We start from the raw sequence: 18,240 nt of genomic DNA on the forward strand, positions 1-18,240 counted from the left end.
ATTCATGACTTTTTTTTTCAATAATGATTTTTAAGCCAATTGCATGATCTTCTGGAGCTTGACTTTAAATTTTTTGAACATTTGGGATTGGCAATACTACTGACATACACCTCTAACTCTGACTGATTTTATTGTATAAGTGCAGGGCTCATCACAACAGATTTGAAGGAAAATGACACATGGGAGGGGAAGGGGGAAATTACAGGGGAATAGAAGGACGCATACTCTACAGCAACTCGATTCAGAGTAACAGCCGTGTTAGTCTGTATTCGCAAAAAGAAAAGGAGTACTTGTGGCACCTTAGAGACTAACCAATTTATTTGAGCATGAGCTTTCGTGAGCTACATCCAATGAAGTGAGCTGTAGCTCACGAAAGCTCATGCTCAAATAAATTGGTTAGTCTCTAAGGTGCCACAAGTACTCCTTTTCTTTCTACAGCAACTGTGGTTCTTTGAGATATTGTAGTCAGCGTGGATCCCACTGCAGAAGTGCATTTGCAAGACTGATTTTTTTTTTAAATAAATGCATCTACTGAGGCTGCACAAGTGCCCCCTTGTGCTCCCACAGGAGGACAAAAGGGGTGTTGTGGCCACAACCATCCCTGGGTTCCCTTGAAATTCAAAGACTGTGACAATAGGGGATTCCGAAAGTAGGGATGGAGGGCAGGGCCACAGGATCCCCACTAACTACATCATCTCTAAGAACCACAGTTAATGCAGGGCAAGAAATTATTCTTTCTTCTGTGAATTTGTGTCAGTGTGAACCCCATTGTAGGTGACTGGCAAACAGTATCCCTCTGGATAGTGGGATGAGGAATATCACCTACATCAGTCCAACAGAGTTTGTAGTCTCTCTCTCCTGAACTTGGCATTTTAATGCTTTAATGCTTGACAAAAGTCAGTAGGTTAACTCCACATGACCGCCTTGCAGATTTCAGAAACTGGCTGTTAGATGCAGGGACTTCATGTCTGGATATATTATCTCACTGTAATGTTGTGAAACTAGGACTGGGAAGCCTGGTAGCTGAACAGACATCTGTAGCAGGTCTGTCAGACACAACTACCACTGCCCATAGGGAGCTAAAAGAATGATTGTGGCTCTCTCTCATTTGACTCTGGAAAAGATCCTGGGGATCAGGGGATTAACTGAAAGACCAGATGAAAAAGGAAGGCATGTGGTAACAATCCCAGACTCATGCCACCTCTGGAACAAAACTTCAAGAATTTGGCATTGTTCTTGGTGGTGAACAGGTCTATCATGGGAAGTGCCCAGGGACTAGTCTCTATGACAGACCTCTACAGCAACCACTCATGACTAGTCTCAAACTGTCTTCTCAGCAAGTCCACCAGCTTATTGCTGACACTCAGGAAGTGAAGAACCACAGAGGCTAGCCTGATGGCTCAGAGGTCTAAGACATTTACATAGTATGCCATGTCTGCTAGGGACGATGTCCCTTGCATTTGTACGTGGTTCCGGTGGGCTCCCCATTCTATTCCTGATGCATCAGTGATTATTTAAACTCAATACCAATGTGGACACAAGAACAAATGGATATAAACTGGCCACTAGGAAATTTAGATTAGAAATTAGACGAAGGTTTCTAACCATCAGAGGAGTGAAGTTTTGGAATAGCCTTCCGAGGGAAGTAGTGGGGGCAAAAGATCTATCTTGCTTTAAGATTAAACTCGATAAGTTTATGGAGGAGATGGTATGATGGGATAACATGGTTTTGGTAATTAAATATTCATGGTAAATAGGCCCAATGGCCTGTGATGGGTTTTTAGATGGGGTAAGATCCAAGTTACCCGGGAAAGAATTTTCTGTAGTATCTGGCTGATGAATCTTGCCCATATGCTCAGGGTTTAGCTGATCGCCATATTTGGGGTCGGGAAGGAATTTTCCTCCAGGGCAGATTGGAAGGCCCTGGAGGTTTTTCGCCTTCCTCTGTAGCATGGGGCACGGGTCACTTGCTGGAGGATTCTCTGCTCCTTGAGGTCTTCAAACTACAATTTGAGGACTTCAATAGCACAGATATAGGTGTGAGGTCTTTTTTAGGAGTGGTGGGTGAAATTCTGTGGCCTGCATTGTGCAGGAGGTCAGACTAGATGATCATAATGGTCCCTTCTGACCTAAATATCTATGAATCTATGAATCTAAGTCCTTGTCAGAGAGGGGACTGAGAATCGTACCTCTCCTCATACACTGTTGAGTTCTAGCCAGTATCCTAGTTCTGCAACAACATGATGTGACAACAACATCTTTCTGTCCATCCAGCATATCAGAGAGTAGACTGACATAAGCCAGAGTTACAGAAGCCACAGAAGAAGTCAAATAAGCAGCGTCATGTATGTGCATGTTGACATATGGCCCAACCCTCCATGGCAGGCCAGTATCATTGTAGCCAAGCTTGATTTTTATCTTGAGTAGTAGTAATTGCAATAACAGGAATTTGTCCTCGAGAAGGTGCACTCTCTCTTACCTGTAATTGATCATAATTCCCATGAACTCTATCATCTGTGATGGAATGAGAGATGATTTTTCAGTACTTCACTATGAGGCTCATCTGAGCAAACAGAGTGCATATTCAAGGTTTATCATCATCCCCTGCTGGGACCTGTCTCTGATCAGCTAATAGTCCAGGTAAGGACAGACATGGATGCCCTGTCTTCTTGGTGCGCCACTACCACCGCTAGGCATTTTGTGAAGATTCTTGGTGCTGTGGACAGTCTGAATGGCAGTAGTTGTATTAGTAGAGATCTGGCACTACTGTGAACCTCAAGTAGTTTCTGTGGGCCAGGTTGATGGCTATGTGAAAGTACATATCCTGTAAGTCGAAAGCCATGAACCAGTCTTGTGCCTGAAGAGATGGAATGATGGAGGTAAGTGTTACCATCTTGCATATGAGGCCGTGTATGTATTTGTTCAATCCTACAACTTTGGATCCTGAACGATCAACCCCTTTTCTTCTTTGGGATATGGAAATATTGGGAGTAGAGACTTCTTCTACTACATCCTAGAAGTGGTACCTCTGTGGCAGTGTTCCTTCTAATTTTTTAAGTCTATGTGTGGAATAAATTTTGTTATGTGCACCAATATGGAGGTGATGTGTGATGGGGGTGGGGCCGAGGGGTTCAGAGTGTGGGAGGGGGTTCAGTGCTGGGGCAGACGGTGGGGTGCAGGTGGGTGAGGGCTCTGGCTGGGGGGTGCAGGCTCTGGGGTAGGGCTGGGGATGAGGGGACTGGAGTGCGGGAGGGGGCTCAGAGCCAGGGCAGGGGGTTGGTGTGTGGGAGGATGAGGGCTCTAGGGGAGGGGCTCCTCTCCCTAGCTGCGGCAGCTCCAGTGGGCCTGGGCTGGACGAGGGGAGGGGCTCCTCTCCGCGGCAGCTCTGGCAGACCTGGGCTGGGCTAGGCCGGGGGAGGCACTCCGGAGGGGCTGGTCCGAGTGAGGGGCTCCTCTCCCCAGCTGTGGCAGTTCCGGAGGGCCTGGGCTGGGCTGGGGGATAGGCTCCTCTCCCCGAAAGCTCCAGCGGGCCTGGGCCTGGCTGGGGGAGGGGTTCCTCTCCCCAGCTGCAGCAGTTCCAGAGGGCCTGGGCTGGGTGAGGGGTGCCTCTCCCCCCGGCACAGCCCTTTATAGCCTGCTGTGCGGCTGCACAGTTACAGGAAATTTAGCTTTGTGGCTCCTAGACGAAACAATGAGGACACAAGAATGGTCCCTGCAGAGGGATGGGGAAGAAAGGTGGGTGGAGGCAAGGAATAGAAATGGATATAGTAGCCTTCGGCAATGATATCTAGCACCCATTTGTAGGCTGTTATAGCATCCCACGCCCAATGGCAAGGGGTTCCCAAAGGTAGCAATAAGCTCTGGATTGGCTCCAGTGTCATTCTCGACACTCCTATCAAACCTGCTGTCTCTATGACTGCCAGATGTGTGACTAAAGAGGTTGACAATGGGCATCTCTTGGCAGGTACTCAGGCTGTCAAGCTTAAGAATAGGACACCTATTGAGAATAGGACCGTCCTCTACTTCTGGGGCTGGTATTTATGTTTTTCAGGAGGGACTCAGGGTTTAAGTCCCTAATGACCGCAGATAAAGGGAGCACTTTCTCTGTTCTGTGGCTAAAGAGTTCCAACCCTTTAAAGGGCATGTCCCCTATGGTAGTTTATTCCTCTTTTGGTACACCAGATGCTAGAAGCCATGAGGACCGCCTGATCATAATGGCCATGGCCATCGATCTCCCACCCCATGCTGATATCAGCTGTGTCCAAGACCACTTGCAATGACATTCTAGCAACCATTTGACCCTTTACTGATATTTTTTAGTTCCTCCCTATTCTCCTGGGGGATCTTCGGAAGGGAGTGACCCTTTCCCAGGTGAAGAAGTTATTTTGCAAACAGGGCCTGGTAGTTCGCAACCTGGAACTGTGGTGAGGCGGCAAAAGAGTATACTTTGAATCCGAAGCATTCCAGTTTCTTAGGGTCTTTACCTTTAGGTGTATCCTCTGTACCCCGTGTTTGGGTGGGCATAGAAAGATTCAAAGCCCTTCAGGGGTACCTTGTATCTCTTTTCCATTCATTTAGATGTGGGACGAAAAATAGACAGTGTTTGCCAAAGTCCCTTTGCCAGCTCAGCTATACCCTCTTTGTAAGGTAAGCGATCCTGGATGTAGTTGTAGAGCTCAGTATATGAAAAAGTTTGTGGGACTTCCCCTGGATGACTGTGGTTTCAATGTCTAGGATCTCCGTGATCTGGGACAAAGGTCCCAGAAAGTCTCAAAATTGACTGCTGGTACTACTGCTTTATCTGACGACAGGAATGATTCCTTAGGTAGCGAGTGAGATTGTTGCTGTCCCTCAGTTGTCACCTGCTCCTGGATGCAGACCTCTGGTTCTGGAGTGAATTGCCTGGCTAATGATACTACTTGGAAGTAAGATGTCCTTTGCACCAATGTATGAGAGAGGCATCTGCTCCGGAACATATCTGACACTGGTCCTCAGTATGGCCAGAATGGCCAAGGTGACATGCTATAAAGTTGCTGGCCAGGTTGAGGATGGTTGTCCCAGTGCCATTCATGGCTTTACAGAGGTGGGACCCAGAATTAGTGGCCTCCAGAACTCTCCCTAGGGTCACTATCCAATAGTAGGGGAGAGAGATCTCTATTCAACATCGGTAAGAATGATTTGGCAATGGAGTATACTTCCTCAAACAGCGGGGCTGTAGAGTGGCATGATTCAAGTGCTAGGAGAGCCTGCGTTGGTCGCTGTTTGGAGCAGTGGAGGTCTCCAGTTCCTCTATTTAGGTATAGCTCAAACCCTTGACAGGTTTGGCTACCAGTGCTGAGGTCAATAGTGAGGCCAGCACCAGGACTTCTTTACCACTTGTTACATCAGCTGACTGGCTTTTCTTGTCCAATTTGGGAAACATCAGGAATTTGGAAGCTTTACCTTTGGAGAAGTAGGGTTTTGAGTCCTTTTTGTGAGGGGGTCCGATGTGGTGCTTGGCACAGTGTTTGCACTCCAACCCGCTTTCCCTCTCAGAGTTTCCCTTTGGTGTTAGTGGCACACATGCTGGCCTTGTCAGAGTTGGTGCCAAGGTAATTGGTGCCAAGTCACCATCGTTGAAGTTATCAGTACCAATGTTGTTGGCTCCTTCTTCAATGTATCCTTCTCTTCGAAACCCCAGAGTATGGTGTCTGCTTGAGGAGTGTTAGCAAATTATTTCTTTGGCTCAGGTCAAGCTGTTAGCATCTCTTCTGGGTCATAAGTGACCTGCATGGACTGCTCTAGCAGATGTAACCTGAGCCAAGTATTACTGGACTTGTTAATCCTTGAGGGGAAAGACCAGCACATAGAGCACCTGTCTGGGATGTGGCTCTCTTCTGAGGGGGAAAGGCATAGACTGAGTCCATCCATAAGTGGGATGAGGCCATCACAGGACAAGCAGGGTTTGAACCCTGATAGCTTAGTCTACCATGAAAAGAGGCAGCTGCTGCAAAGCTCCTCACCTAGCCATAACACGGTGTGCCTGGCAGGGGGGAAGAGCATTGCTGTTGGAGTTCTTTTCTTTTCTTTTGGAAATGTCCAATATGAAAAGGTAAAGAAGATGAAGTTCTTCACCCATTTTTGTGAAAAACAGAGGTTTTGAAGCTCTCAAGAGTACTGGTTTGGACACTTGTTAAAATCCGTTTTGCTACCACAGGCAGTAAGAGGAAACCAAGGAAGGTTCATGGCCACTCCATCCTTTATGTCCCTCACTCAGAAACACAAGGAGGCACAGGGTGCATGAGTGGCCCCCATAAACATGACTATTCAAAGGAATCTTATCTCACACACATGAGGCACATGTGCACCTACAGTGCACACATTAACACATACTCAAAGAAAAAACACTTTTTCTGGCTGCTATAAGGACGAAGTGAGTGCTATACTGAAGAAATGTGCTTGGTTTGTGAAATCAGGGAACCAACAAGTGCTATGCTGAAGAAATGTGCTTGGTTTGTGAAATCAGGGAATCGACTAAACAACGGCAGTAGTCAGCATTTTACAGACATGTCATCAGAAGGGTGAGGTTTCACCTTGCTTCAATGTAGAATACAAACTATGGAAAGATTTAGTCCTAGTTACACATGAAAATTATATTTCAATTATGGCATTAATGAGGTGTGTGGCGTTCTACACACACATTAAGTTACAGAGAGGTTAGAATTTAGCATCCATCACAAAGCCATTTTTACTTTGAAAAGTGACTCAGTGTGATTGCACTTTCCAATTTTTTTCCAGTTCAACAATGCTCAAACATCTCTATTAAACAAAACAAAGTTACTATTAAGTGATGTATCATTTGTTTATTAGCATTAAGCATGACAACTTCACTACCTTACACTAAAAAAATCCAGTAGACTTAACTTATCCTTGTGTAATATGCTGCAATTTTCCCATAAAATTTCAGTTAACAAGTAAAGTTATAATTACATTTTAAAACCTAAAATAATCTTTGAATAATTAAAAACTATTAGACTTAACATACACATTTCTGTAGAAGATGTTCAGTTACCTGGGATGGATGAAAGAATGTGACTGAGTAACAGGGTCTGCTTCATGCTTTATAACTGGATACCATTGCTGCAATTCTAGGCTTTGCTGAGGATCTGACTGAAGAAAAAAATAAATAAATAAAACCAATTTAGGATTGTTTTTACTCATCTTTCAACTTCTAAGAAGTCAGCTTTGCTAAAGAGTTAGTAAAAATGTTATTCAATTATTAATGGCATTTATACAATAAACTCATTTTATTTCAAGCTGGGCAGCATAAGGCAGATGGGGGAACAGAGAGAGGAGAAAGGAAATATAGGCCAATGAAGAGCAGCAATGCGGGGCAAGGAAAGCTGCATGACCTCTAATTTGTCCCATCCAACTATGGATAAAGATGAAACTGCATTAAATATAAACATAGAACATTCACTAATGCTTGTTTAAAATTGGCTCAGAGACACAACACAAATGGATTATTTTTCACATATGGCATTTCAGTAACTGATAACTCTTAGACTGAAATATGGCATGCAAAAAGACAGAATGGGTGTCTACACTGCAAATATATACCTTAAAGCTACAGATATTAACTTCTTTATTAAAAGATGCTGCTTATTTATTTTAGAAATGTACTGTATTACACATAATTCAACTTTAACAATATCTATATTAGCTATATATAGAAAGCAAGAGGGAAAAAGTAGTAATGTGCACTTTATCCCCGAGCCAAGTCTACATACTGAACTGCATGGAAAAACTCCTAAAAATCCATACAAAGATTTCATTGGCCTTCCAAATTTCTGCCAGAAGCATACTATAATTATATGTAGTAAAGGGAAGTAGAACCCAGGATTGCTAATGAGGGCAAGGACAGGGCCTATGCTGCAATGAAATCTTCATCTCACTTTACACAGTTGTCACACACTTTATTGCAAAATGAAGTCTACAAAGAAAAAGCAAGAGCAAATTACTCCAATCACACACTAGGGGATTTTACTAGTCATAGATGTTTGTTTATAGAGGAGGGAAAGATTCACCACAATAACATGACTAAACAATGTTATCTTGAAATACTGACATACTTTAGATATTACCAAGGAGTGACATTGTAAAAGCCTTCCTCATTTCATATTTGAAGAGAAATTTTTGTTCATTTTGTTTCAAGAATATGGAGCCTGGGAAACATTCCTTATCAATTTCTGGCAGTATTCAATGCTCCACTGTGCAAAAAGCAGTAGTATTACTAGAGAAGAGTCTGATACACACATGAGCAACACATATTTTAACATCTACGAAAATTTTTTTTAAAAGTGTGCACATATATCATCTACCAATATATCACAACTTTACAGTAGGAATCCCAAAAATAAGTTCTCATAACTACATCCTTAGCTGTTGAGAGAATACCTGATTAGATAAGTGTACTTTGCACTTCGCCATGTAGCGTCAAACTTGAACTCTAGCAGACCATGACAGAGAGCAAGCTCCGTAGCCAACAACCCTCCAATCAGAATCTCCAGTACACCAAGTTCAATCTTAGGAACTAAAATCAAGAATGCCTCCTTCTGATCTCAGGACAGGACACTGGGGAGATGTAGGCCGCAAAGGAGCTAGGTCCCAGAATGGTAAAAACTTTTAAAACAATAAATACTGCCTTAAATGTAAAGGATTTGAAATACAGAGAACACATAACTTCCACACAAATGGCCTGAGAAGCTGGATTCCAGTCTATTAGTCAGGTCATTCTGATAATTTAAATACTTTATATTCATTTTTCTACTTATGTAGTAGCTATTGTACAGCATGATTTTTACTTTTACCATTTCTGGATTACATTATCTCCACCTTTTATATCAGATGTTTTAACTTATAGATGACCTTTTATACAATTATGTTATACATTACTATGCTATCAGACCAGTTTTTTTAATGTACATGTTCTCCTTTGTGTCTATTTCACAACTGAATTATTTGAAATACAATGAAAATGTTACTTGGTAAAGCCTCTGGCAAATACATTTAAATATATAATTAAAATATTTCCCTTTTCTCTCACTCACTGTCCAGGTCCAGCCATTCTAAACCAAACTATTAATAACATTTTCAGCCCCTGAGGGAAAGTGTCCATTTAAATATAGACTGTATATGCACATATAATAGTAGTTAATGAATATTTGAATGTACTGTACATAAAAAGACATTATCAAAGCTGGTAAGCCTAAAATTTGACCTCATTTTACTCATGTTTGTAAAAGCTATATAAAAATGATTTTATATAAAACAAATGCTTCCAGGCTCTTTTCTAAAAAGCCCAAAACAAATAAAGTAATTGCCAAAAACTTAATAAAAGTATGCATATAAAATGAAGAAATGTATTTATATTTGTATTATGGTAGCATCTAGGGCCTCAGCCAGGGATCTGAAGACCACTGTGGTAGGTACTGTACAAACAAGTAACTCAGACCCTTTCTCTCTCAAAAAAGCTCACAAGGTAAGACAAGACATAACATATGAATGAAAGACAAATGGCGATGTAATGGTATGGGAAGACAAGGTTTTTGTTTTTGGTTGGTTGTTTTTTGTTGGTTTGTTTTTAAGTACTACTGCAGAGGTAGGATTTAAGGAGAGATTCAGAAGAAAAACTGTTGACTCTGCAGATTGTGACTGGGAGTTTTCCCCATACCTAATGAGCAGTGTGGCGGCACTTGTGGGAAAAGCAGACTAGAGGCAATCAAAACAGAGATCATGGACAGAGCAAAGGTGAAGGTCAACAAGGTAAGATCTTGGTAAGGTGGGGTTAAACAGTCGTTACCTTTAAAATCCTTCATCAGAAGCATAGTCAATGGGAGGGATGCAAAGAGGTAGGGGTCAGGTGGTCAGACCAATGAGCTACTGAAATGATCCTACCAGCATTCTGAATGAACTAAAGGGAGACCAAAGTGGGGATGGGTGAGAAGACAACTGCAGCAGTCAAGGCCAGAGAGGAGGAGATTACAGTGATCAAGGCAAGAGTTTAAGCAGCCTGGATAGACAGGGGTTAGATCTTTGAACTGATACATAAGAAGCGGCAAGATTTAGACACTGCCTATATATGTGGGTCCAGAAATAGGGCTGTGATGACACGTAGGCCACTTGGGCCTTCATGAAAGGAAAGGAAGGCAATGGCTTGGGGGAGATGCCAGCTTGGTTTTGGCTATGATGAGTTTAAGTTACATATGAACAGAAGAACAAGCATACTGGGTCAGACCAATGGTCCATCTAGCCCAGTGTCCTGTCTCTGACAGTGGTCAGTGCCAGATGCTTCTGGTAGTTGGAGGTTTAAGGACACCCGGAGCATGGGGTTGCATTTCTGACCATCCTGGTTAATAGCCACTGATGGACCTATCCTCCATTAACTTATCTAATTCTTTTTTGAACCGTTATACTTTTGGACTTCACAACATCCCACGTCAATGAGTTCCACAGGTTGACTGTACCCTGTGTGAAAAAATATTTCCTTGTTTTAAATTGTATTAATTTCATTGGATGACCACTAATTCTTGTGTTATGTGAAAGGGTAAATAACACTTCCCTAATCACTTTCTCCATACCATTCATAATTTTATAGACCTCTATCATATCTCCCCTTAGTTGTCTCTTTTCTGTGATGAACAGTCCCAGTCTTTTTACTATCGCCTCAAACTGAAACTGTTCCACACCCTAATAATTTTCATTGCTTGTCTCTGAAACTTTTTCACTTCTAATATATCTTTTTTGAGATGGGGGACCAGAACCACATGCAACATATAAGGTGAAGGTGTACCATGGATTTATGTAGTAACATTATGATATTTTCTGTCTTAGTATCTATCCCTTTCCTAACATTGTTAGCTTTTTTGACTGCCACTGCACATTTAGCAGATCTTTTCAGGGACCTATCCACAATGACTGCAAGATTTCTTTGATGAGTGGTAACAGCTAATTTAGAGCTCAACATTTTGTATGTATAGCTAGGATTATTTTTTCCAAAGTGTATTACTTTGCATTTATCAACATTGAATTTCATCTACCATTTTGTCACCCAGTTTAGTGAGATCTCTTTGTAACTCTTCAAAGTCAGCTTTTGACTTAACGATCTTGAATAATTTTGTATTACCTGCAAATTTTGCCACCTCACTGTTCATCCCCTTTTCCAGATTATTTATGCTGAACAGCACTGGTCCCAATATATATTTTGGAGGGCCCTTTTATTTACCCCTTCCATTGCTATAGCAAGTATCTATGCTACAGCAGCATACCTGCTGTACTGCAGCTGTGCTACTGTAGCATTTGTAGTGTACACGTGCCCTTGAAGAGATTATTAGAGAGTTTAGTGAGAGCAGTTTCAATGGAATGGAGAGTGGAAATTGGATTGTGGAGAGTCAAGAACCGAGCTGAATGAAAGTCAATACATCAGCTGTAGACAGTCAATTCAGTTAGCTTGGAGGTGAAGGGGAAAAGGGAAATAATATTGGTGAAACAGGTCGGATCGAGGGGGTTTTATTTTTTAAGATAGGTGAGATCAAAGCATACTTGTATTGTGAGGGGAATGAAACTGGACAGTGAAAAGTTCAGAAGAAAAGTGAGGCAACTCAGGGTCTGGAAGTGGCAGTGCTCAAGGAGCTTGATTTTATTACTTTCAATTCTTTATTCAGTAATTTTTAAAACTGAGTTTGTGTTATTGTTTTCCTGTTCTGCAGGTGCACTATGCTTCATTCTCTTTTGTTTCCCTTTAGCAGCAAGAAATAGGAGTTCTGAGAAGAATTCTGTTGGGGTGAACAAGAAAAGACAACACAAACTGAATACTGCCTCTGCTACCCTCAGATCTGCTCTGAGCACGTGGGTTTCATGGACTGGACACAGCAGAAACCACCTGAAGATCGCCCTTGTTACTTTTGGGCCTGCGCATAACCAGCTTGAGAAGTGACAGAGCCAGTGCTTTAGGCTGTCAAAACCGTCACTGAGAGATAGAAGGCATATTTGTACTTTTGCAGGTGTTATACCAGTGTGTGGCACTGCAATGAGAGAGTGATGCAGTGGTTAATCATTCTAGGAGCAAGCACACCACTGACCATACTATGAACATCTGTGCACGCTTAGTAATAATTGTATGTGCGGAAGGAGAATTTGTTACAGGCATGTTATAATGTTAAAATGTCAAAATTCTCTATTGGCTTATTAATAACTGTCACGTTACTGTTGTAAAGTGGGCAGCCCCTGGGTCCCTACACTGATAGTTTCTCAGAACTTGTTTCCAAGGGGTGCCAACTACTTGTAACATTCATGACCATCTGCTTCTCCCTTGAATTGGATGGCAAAACTTGCACCCACTTTAATGGGTGTATGATTAGGCCCGTAGCTTGCAAATGGACAAGTAAATGCTTCAAAGAACACAATATATCCCAACAGGAAGAGGGAAGCATTTCAAAACCTCAAAGTTTAAACTCTCTCTACAGCAAAATTAATAGTTGCACACAAACATCAGTGAAACCAGTGCCTCAAACAATCTCCTATCTTCACCCATTACTTACCCTCACTTCTCCTCCAAATCTCTTATAACCCACTTCTTCAAGCACTAATAATTCCTTCACTAGGACTGTTTAATGTTTTGGCTAATAATTGTATTATTCAAATTATGAGCTCTTTGTGGCACAGACTAGCTTTATGTTTGTGAAGCAATGTATAGACTTATAGCAATACTATTTGCATATTTTTATTACAAGTCCCTCCATAGTAGCTCAAAGTGCTGGCATAAAGAATTGTTAGATTGCTTAAAAAACCATTTATGGCATATCTATATTATATATAACCTGTTTAATGAAGAAAAAAATTACCAAAGTCTTCTGTTTTTAAATAGTATCTTATCAATGCAACATTACATTAATTGAAAAATCATGGTATGCTAGTGGGTGCTTGGTAAGCTAACAAACTCGCTTTAACTGACACAAACAGAATTAAAGCTGACGCTCCATTCTGAGGCTCCCTCCTGCTTTGCTTAGCCATGGCAACACACACTACATAGAACATCACACAAAATTGGTAACTGAAATGAGAAAAGTAGCGCAGTGTTTCCATGATGGCTCTAAAGTTCCTAGCTTTTGCCAGTTTAAAGAAAAAGAAACCTACCTTTTAGATTAACAGTTTTTTGGCAAGTTTCCTACCACCATAAAAACCCCAACACAAAAGGAATATTCACTACTGCTTTGTATTATCTATGCTAAAGATCTATAGTGGCCTTAACTTATACTTGGTTTGATACCTACTCATATTGATAAAAATGAACATACTTCTAAAAATAAATATTTCATCTTTGATCCAGAAGTTTTTCAAGAGTAGTTGAACTTACTTTGGAGTGAATTCTTTTCTGATTTTTCATGCTAAACTTCTCCTTCATTTCCTCCAAAAGATGTTTCAGTTTTCTCTCCTCTGAAGTGCCTAAATATTTTTGGTTAACATGAAGATAACAATGCCACTTGGCTGATTCAAAGCCCCAGTGGCAGGTCCTCTTGTCAGGGGATCTATGCGAATGCATCACAAATGTCTGGGGTGAAAACATTCCGTAGCACTCCAAACACTGGATACACGGAGCATCCGGCTGAAGATAAAATTGAGGTGCAAACAAACCCTGGCACTTGCCCAAGCATTCATGCTCTACTTCGAAGGCACTGCCAGTCTCTTTCAATTGGACCAATGCGTTTTTTGCAGGAGGCAGAGTGCCATTTTGAGGAAAAGTGCGAGGACGTAGTAAAGCATTGCATAGTCTTTGAGCATCAGTCAGTGTTATCAACCCACAGGATGGGGCATTAAATGGAAGGATCCCCAAAACCTTCAGGATATGAAGCTGGTCGGAAGTGCACCTCGAGCAGTATATATACAGTTCATCGCACACTGTATTAATTTGCTGTAGTGAAAAGTCTCGGAGCACTGAATTCAACACTTGAGGCAAACAGAGTCTTTTTTCCCCTCCAACTTTAAAACAAGAAATAGATTCTCCCTCCAATATACTCTGAGTGAGCTCTGTGGAACTGTCTGAAGGAATGAGCAGTGGACTAGGAAGTATCTGTGGTGATGAAAGAGGCACGAAGACAGTGGGTGACATGCTTTCCTGGGAATAACGAGCTGAAAAAGCTGCTGGTCCACCCAGTGAACTCTGGCTGCTTAAATGGAACTGTGCCAATGTGTGTTTCAAACCAGGATTTAAATTCAAAGACTCAGATAGTGTAGTACTGTTCGGTTTGGCATTTTCTCCATCAGACTCCATGGGAGTGTCTTCATATTCATCCATGTTTTCCTTCTTTATTGTTGGCATCTTATTTACTACAGCTTGTACTTTGCTATTTACATGCTTTTCTGTCATTACTTTTTTTACTGGTGGACTGCCATCTTCTTGGACTTCACTCTCTTTTTGGTCAGAAACTGGACTTACAGAGAAATCCGTTTGTGGACTTTCCATCACTGAACTGCAGAATTTTAAATAAATAAATTTGAAATGTGCATCTTCCTAGTTGTGTTTGTTTTGTTTTTCTTAAAGACACACCAATTTCCAACTATTTTAATTATATCATGCCCAGCAAATGTTGTGCCACCTCCTTATAGAGGTTAAAAGATTAAATCCTTGCAAGAGCTACAAATGTAACCCGTTTTGCATGTAACAGCATAAAATTAAAGGGTGGAAGGGTTAACAAGAGGTTTTTTGGGGGGTTTAAAAATATTTGTTGAGTTCTCTTTTATTAAATGGACAGCACAATGTACATACAAAAGAGTATAGTTTCATACCCCTACACCACTATATATAGATCATTCTAATAAATTAATCTAGTAGAAAAATTGGGGTTTGGTGATCAAAACCAGACTTCTTTTTGCAAGTTTTTCTTTTAAAAAACATACTGACTTTTCTTATATGTTTGCATTTAAGTATTAAAATACAAAAATGCTCACTTGTTTTCACTGAGCAGTGCTGGTCTTAATGCAAATCTTCCAAAAGATAATTTCAGTTGGGTGTACAATTTACGCAGCACATCCCTTTCAACTCACAGGATCCAACACAGAGCTTAGTCACTTTATTTATTGTGCAGCCAAGTTTAAATCACACCTCTAGTGTTGGAGAAATGTATTATGGTAATTCAGTGATAAATCCACGAATTAAAGGCTGATCCAGGTTTGCTGGTGGAAACTAAACATCCCTACAAGGTCGGCATCAGTAAAAATTATCCTAGCATGCGTCAGTTTTCCTACCCTAAATTACTGACAATGAAAATAAGATCCAGGCCATCTGCAAGATTCATTGTTTGGGCTAATAATACAAATCTTTGTCAATCCTTTTATATAACCTGTAAAAAGAGGAAAAGATCAGTAATCATCATTCAAATTTATTTGAAGAATACAATCTTTATCTAAAACAGTCTCTCATCTTGAAATGGATTCAATATACCAAGGTAGGGATATGTTCCCTAAATAACTCTAATTTGCAGAGAACTTTGATTTAAAATCATAAACCCTATTATGGCAGCTGCAATGTAACTCATTCAGAGTGCTGCAAACATGTGGCAAAGGGGACACAGAGGGGAATCACCTATTCCCTCACCCTATTCAATGCTCTGTAAACCCCAGGGACAGAATCCAAAAAAAAAAAGGGGGATTACCACATCTCTCTTCCATGCACTGCAAAGTAGGAGAAGATTAACACAGGGAAAGGGGACAACTAGCCCCTCTTTCTTTGAATATGTATATGAAATGAAAGTATTTTCTCCTAACCTCAGCCTTCACACTTTTTACATTCAGTGCCATCCAAACAAATCCAACATAACTAAACTGAAACAGCCTAGACCCTTTCCCACACCAGACGCCATGCAACACTCACCACTACTGCTTCCTCTGAGCCAAACTGTACTTATGTGTTTTTCCACAGCTCACATGCGCTGTATTCTCCCTTAGATTAACATCCCCTCCCCCATAATTTCCTCTGACATACTGACCCTTCCTGGAATAACCCCAACACTCACCACCATCCCGTCTCTCTCACACTCCACCCAGACTCGCCTCCCCCTCCCGCCCATGACTCACCTCCACCTCAGTCTATATCACTCTCTCAACCATTACCCACGCTCTCCTCTGACAAGACTCCATCAAACACAGGACTTACCCTTTTCTCCTCCTTTCCACAGACACCCCAAATACTGAAGTGATCCCGCATTCAAACCTACCACTGACTCTCCCAACCCCCTGCCAATTCTCGTGTAGCCCCCCGAAATCCCACCTCTCAACGGCACACCTCACACACAACTTCTCCCCGGCCCAATCCACACACACACACACAAACCCACCTCACACAAACCCCACCACGCAACTCTTCACCACCCCACCCCCAGGACACACACACACACACACACACAACACCCCCTCCCAACTAGGAACAATTCCCTTCATTCAGTGACTCCCCACATTATGACCCCCGCTCCTCATGGGGTCCCCCCTTCCCCGAACGCACACCCAACCACGAAATAACACCCCTCCCTCCCCCACTAAGCCCCATCCCCCACAGACACTCCCCCAGTTTAGGGATAATGCTCCCACCCCCACCGACGCCTATGGACTAAACCCCCAGCCTCCACAGACACTCCTTCACCGCAGGCATAATCAGCCCCTCTCCACACAATCCCCTGGGTTCGCCCCCTTCCCCCAGACACTCCGACCCCTCTCACGAATACCCTCCCCTCCCCTCCCCTGGGTTCGCCCCCTTCCCCCCCAGACGCTCCGACCCCCTCTCACGAACAGCCTCCCCTCCCCCCCTCCGCCGCGCACACTCCTCCTACCCCCGGCTGCGCCCCCCAGCCTCCTCCCGCCACCCCCGGGGCGCTCTGCCCTCCGCCTCTGTGGCAGGTCCCCTCACCCCGCCGCCCGGCGGCTCACCCGGCATCGTGGGGTCTCCGACACCCCAACAGTAGAGCAGAAGCCGCGCACGCACCGCCCACTCGTGACCTCACTGCGGAGACGGCGGCGCGCGGGCACCAACCCGGCGGGCGCGCGCCCTCGCCTCCAGCCCCGCCTACTGTCTGGGGTAGCGCCGCGGTTGCGGCGAGTGGCTCCCCCTCCCCCTCCCCCTCCCCCTCCCCCGCGAGCGAAAAGCTGGTGGAATGAAGCCAGGGGCTCCTCCTCCCTCCTCTCCACACGGAGAGCTCCCGTCCCACTGCGCAGCGCTTTCCCCCCGGGCACCCCCACGCGCCCATAAGGCCTTCTCGCCCCCTTCCGTGACCCCACGTTCCCCCAGGGAGCGCGCCGCGCCCCCAGGGCCCTTCCCTGAGAGAACCCTACGCTCCTCCAGGGACCCACCCCACTTCCGTGAGTGACCTCAGCTCTCCCCCCCGCTCCTCCCCCGAGACCCAGCCGCCTTTCGTGAGTACCCTCAACGCTCCTACGGGGATCCCCCCCCCACCGCTGAGAGACCCCGCCCCTTGTGAGAAAAATCCCCACGATCTCACAGGGACCCCCCAACCCATCAGAGGGACCACACCCCCTTCTGAGACCCCCACGCTCGCACAGACACCCTCCCCCTTCCATGAGAGAGCCCCATGCTCCCCCCGAGGCCCCACCTCTACTGTGAGGAACCCCCAGCCTCCCACAGGGACTCCTCATCCCTCAAGGGTCTCTCAGGGGTTCCTGCCACACGGTGAATCTATCCCCCACAGCAGCCTTCTGCTCCCCTCCTCCTTCGCTCCCAGAGACCCCAGCCTCTTCTCACCCCAGGCCTCCCACGGCCCAGTGAGCCCTGACCTCCACAGAGACCCCCTTCTCCCACAGCCAGCTCTACCCTCACTCAGAGGCCCCTCACCCCACAGAGACGCTCTCAACCCTCCCCCACCCAGAAACTCACCTCACAGGTATCCCACTTCTCAGCAAGAGCTCTGTCTGCACCCCCAAGGGAGACCTTCTCCCACAGAGAGTCCCTTCCCCCAGGTGTTTCCCTCCAGAGAGTCCACCTTCCCACAGAGAGCCTGTTCCTACTTCACCATAGTCTCCCCACCCAGATACCTTCCCTCTGACTCCTAAACAAAGCCCATCTCCTTCCCCACTGCCCATGGCAACAAGCCCCCAAGAAGCCCTTCCAGGGCCCTCCTCACAGATGCTTCCCCTCCACCAAAATGACCCCCTCCTTACTTTCCCCACACATACAATGCAGCTCCCCATTTCTTCCAT

General features: G+C 44.1%; 1 protein-coding gene across 2 annotated transcripts in view; it reads right to left on the bottom strand.

Moving 5' to 3' along the window:
* SKIL (SKI like proto-oncogene) overlaps window positions 1-17,071 on the bottom strand; it is a 35,487-nt gene extending 18,416 nt beyond the window's left edge. Inside the window, exons 1-3 of one of the 2 annotated variants that reach the window (XM_073359409.2) lie at window positions 16,957-17,071; window positions 13,394-15,377; window positions 7,052-7,149 (exon numbers count right to left, since the gene is read on the bottom strand). In XM_073359409.2, the coding sequence (XP_073215510.1) occupies window positions 7,052-7,149; window positions 13,394-14,500 (1,205 nt within the window). In that variant the 5' untranslated portion in view covers window positions 14,501-15,377; window positions 16,957-17,071. The remainder of the gene's footprint in view (window positions 1-7,051; window positions 7,150-13,393; window positions 15,378-16,956) is intronic. The other variant, XM_073359408.2, reaches the window with a different exon arrangement.
* Between the last annotated feature and the right edge of the window lie 1,169 nt (window positions 17,072-18,240).

This window comes from Lepidochelys kempii, chromosome 9 (genome assembly GCF_965140285.1).
Source record: "Lepidochelys kempii isolate rLepKem1 chromosome 9, rLepKem1.hap1, whole genome shotgun sequence".
NCBI lineage: Eukaryota > Metazoa > Chordata > Testudines > Cheloniidae > Lepidochelys > Lepidochelys kempii.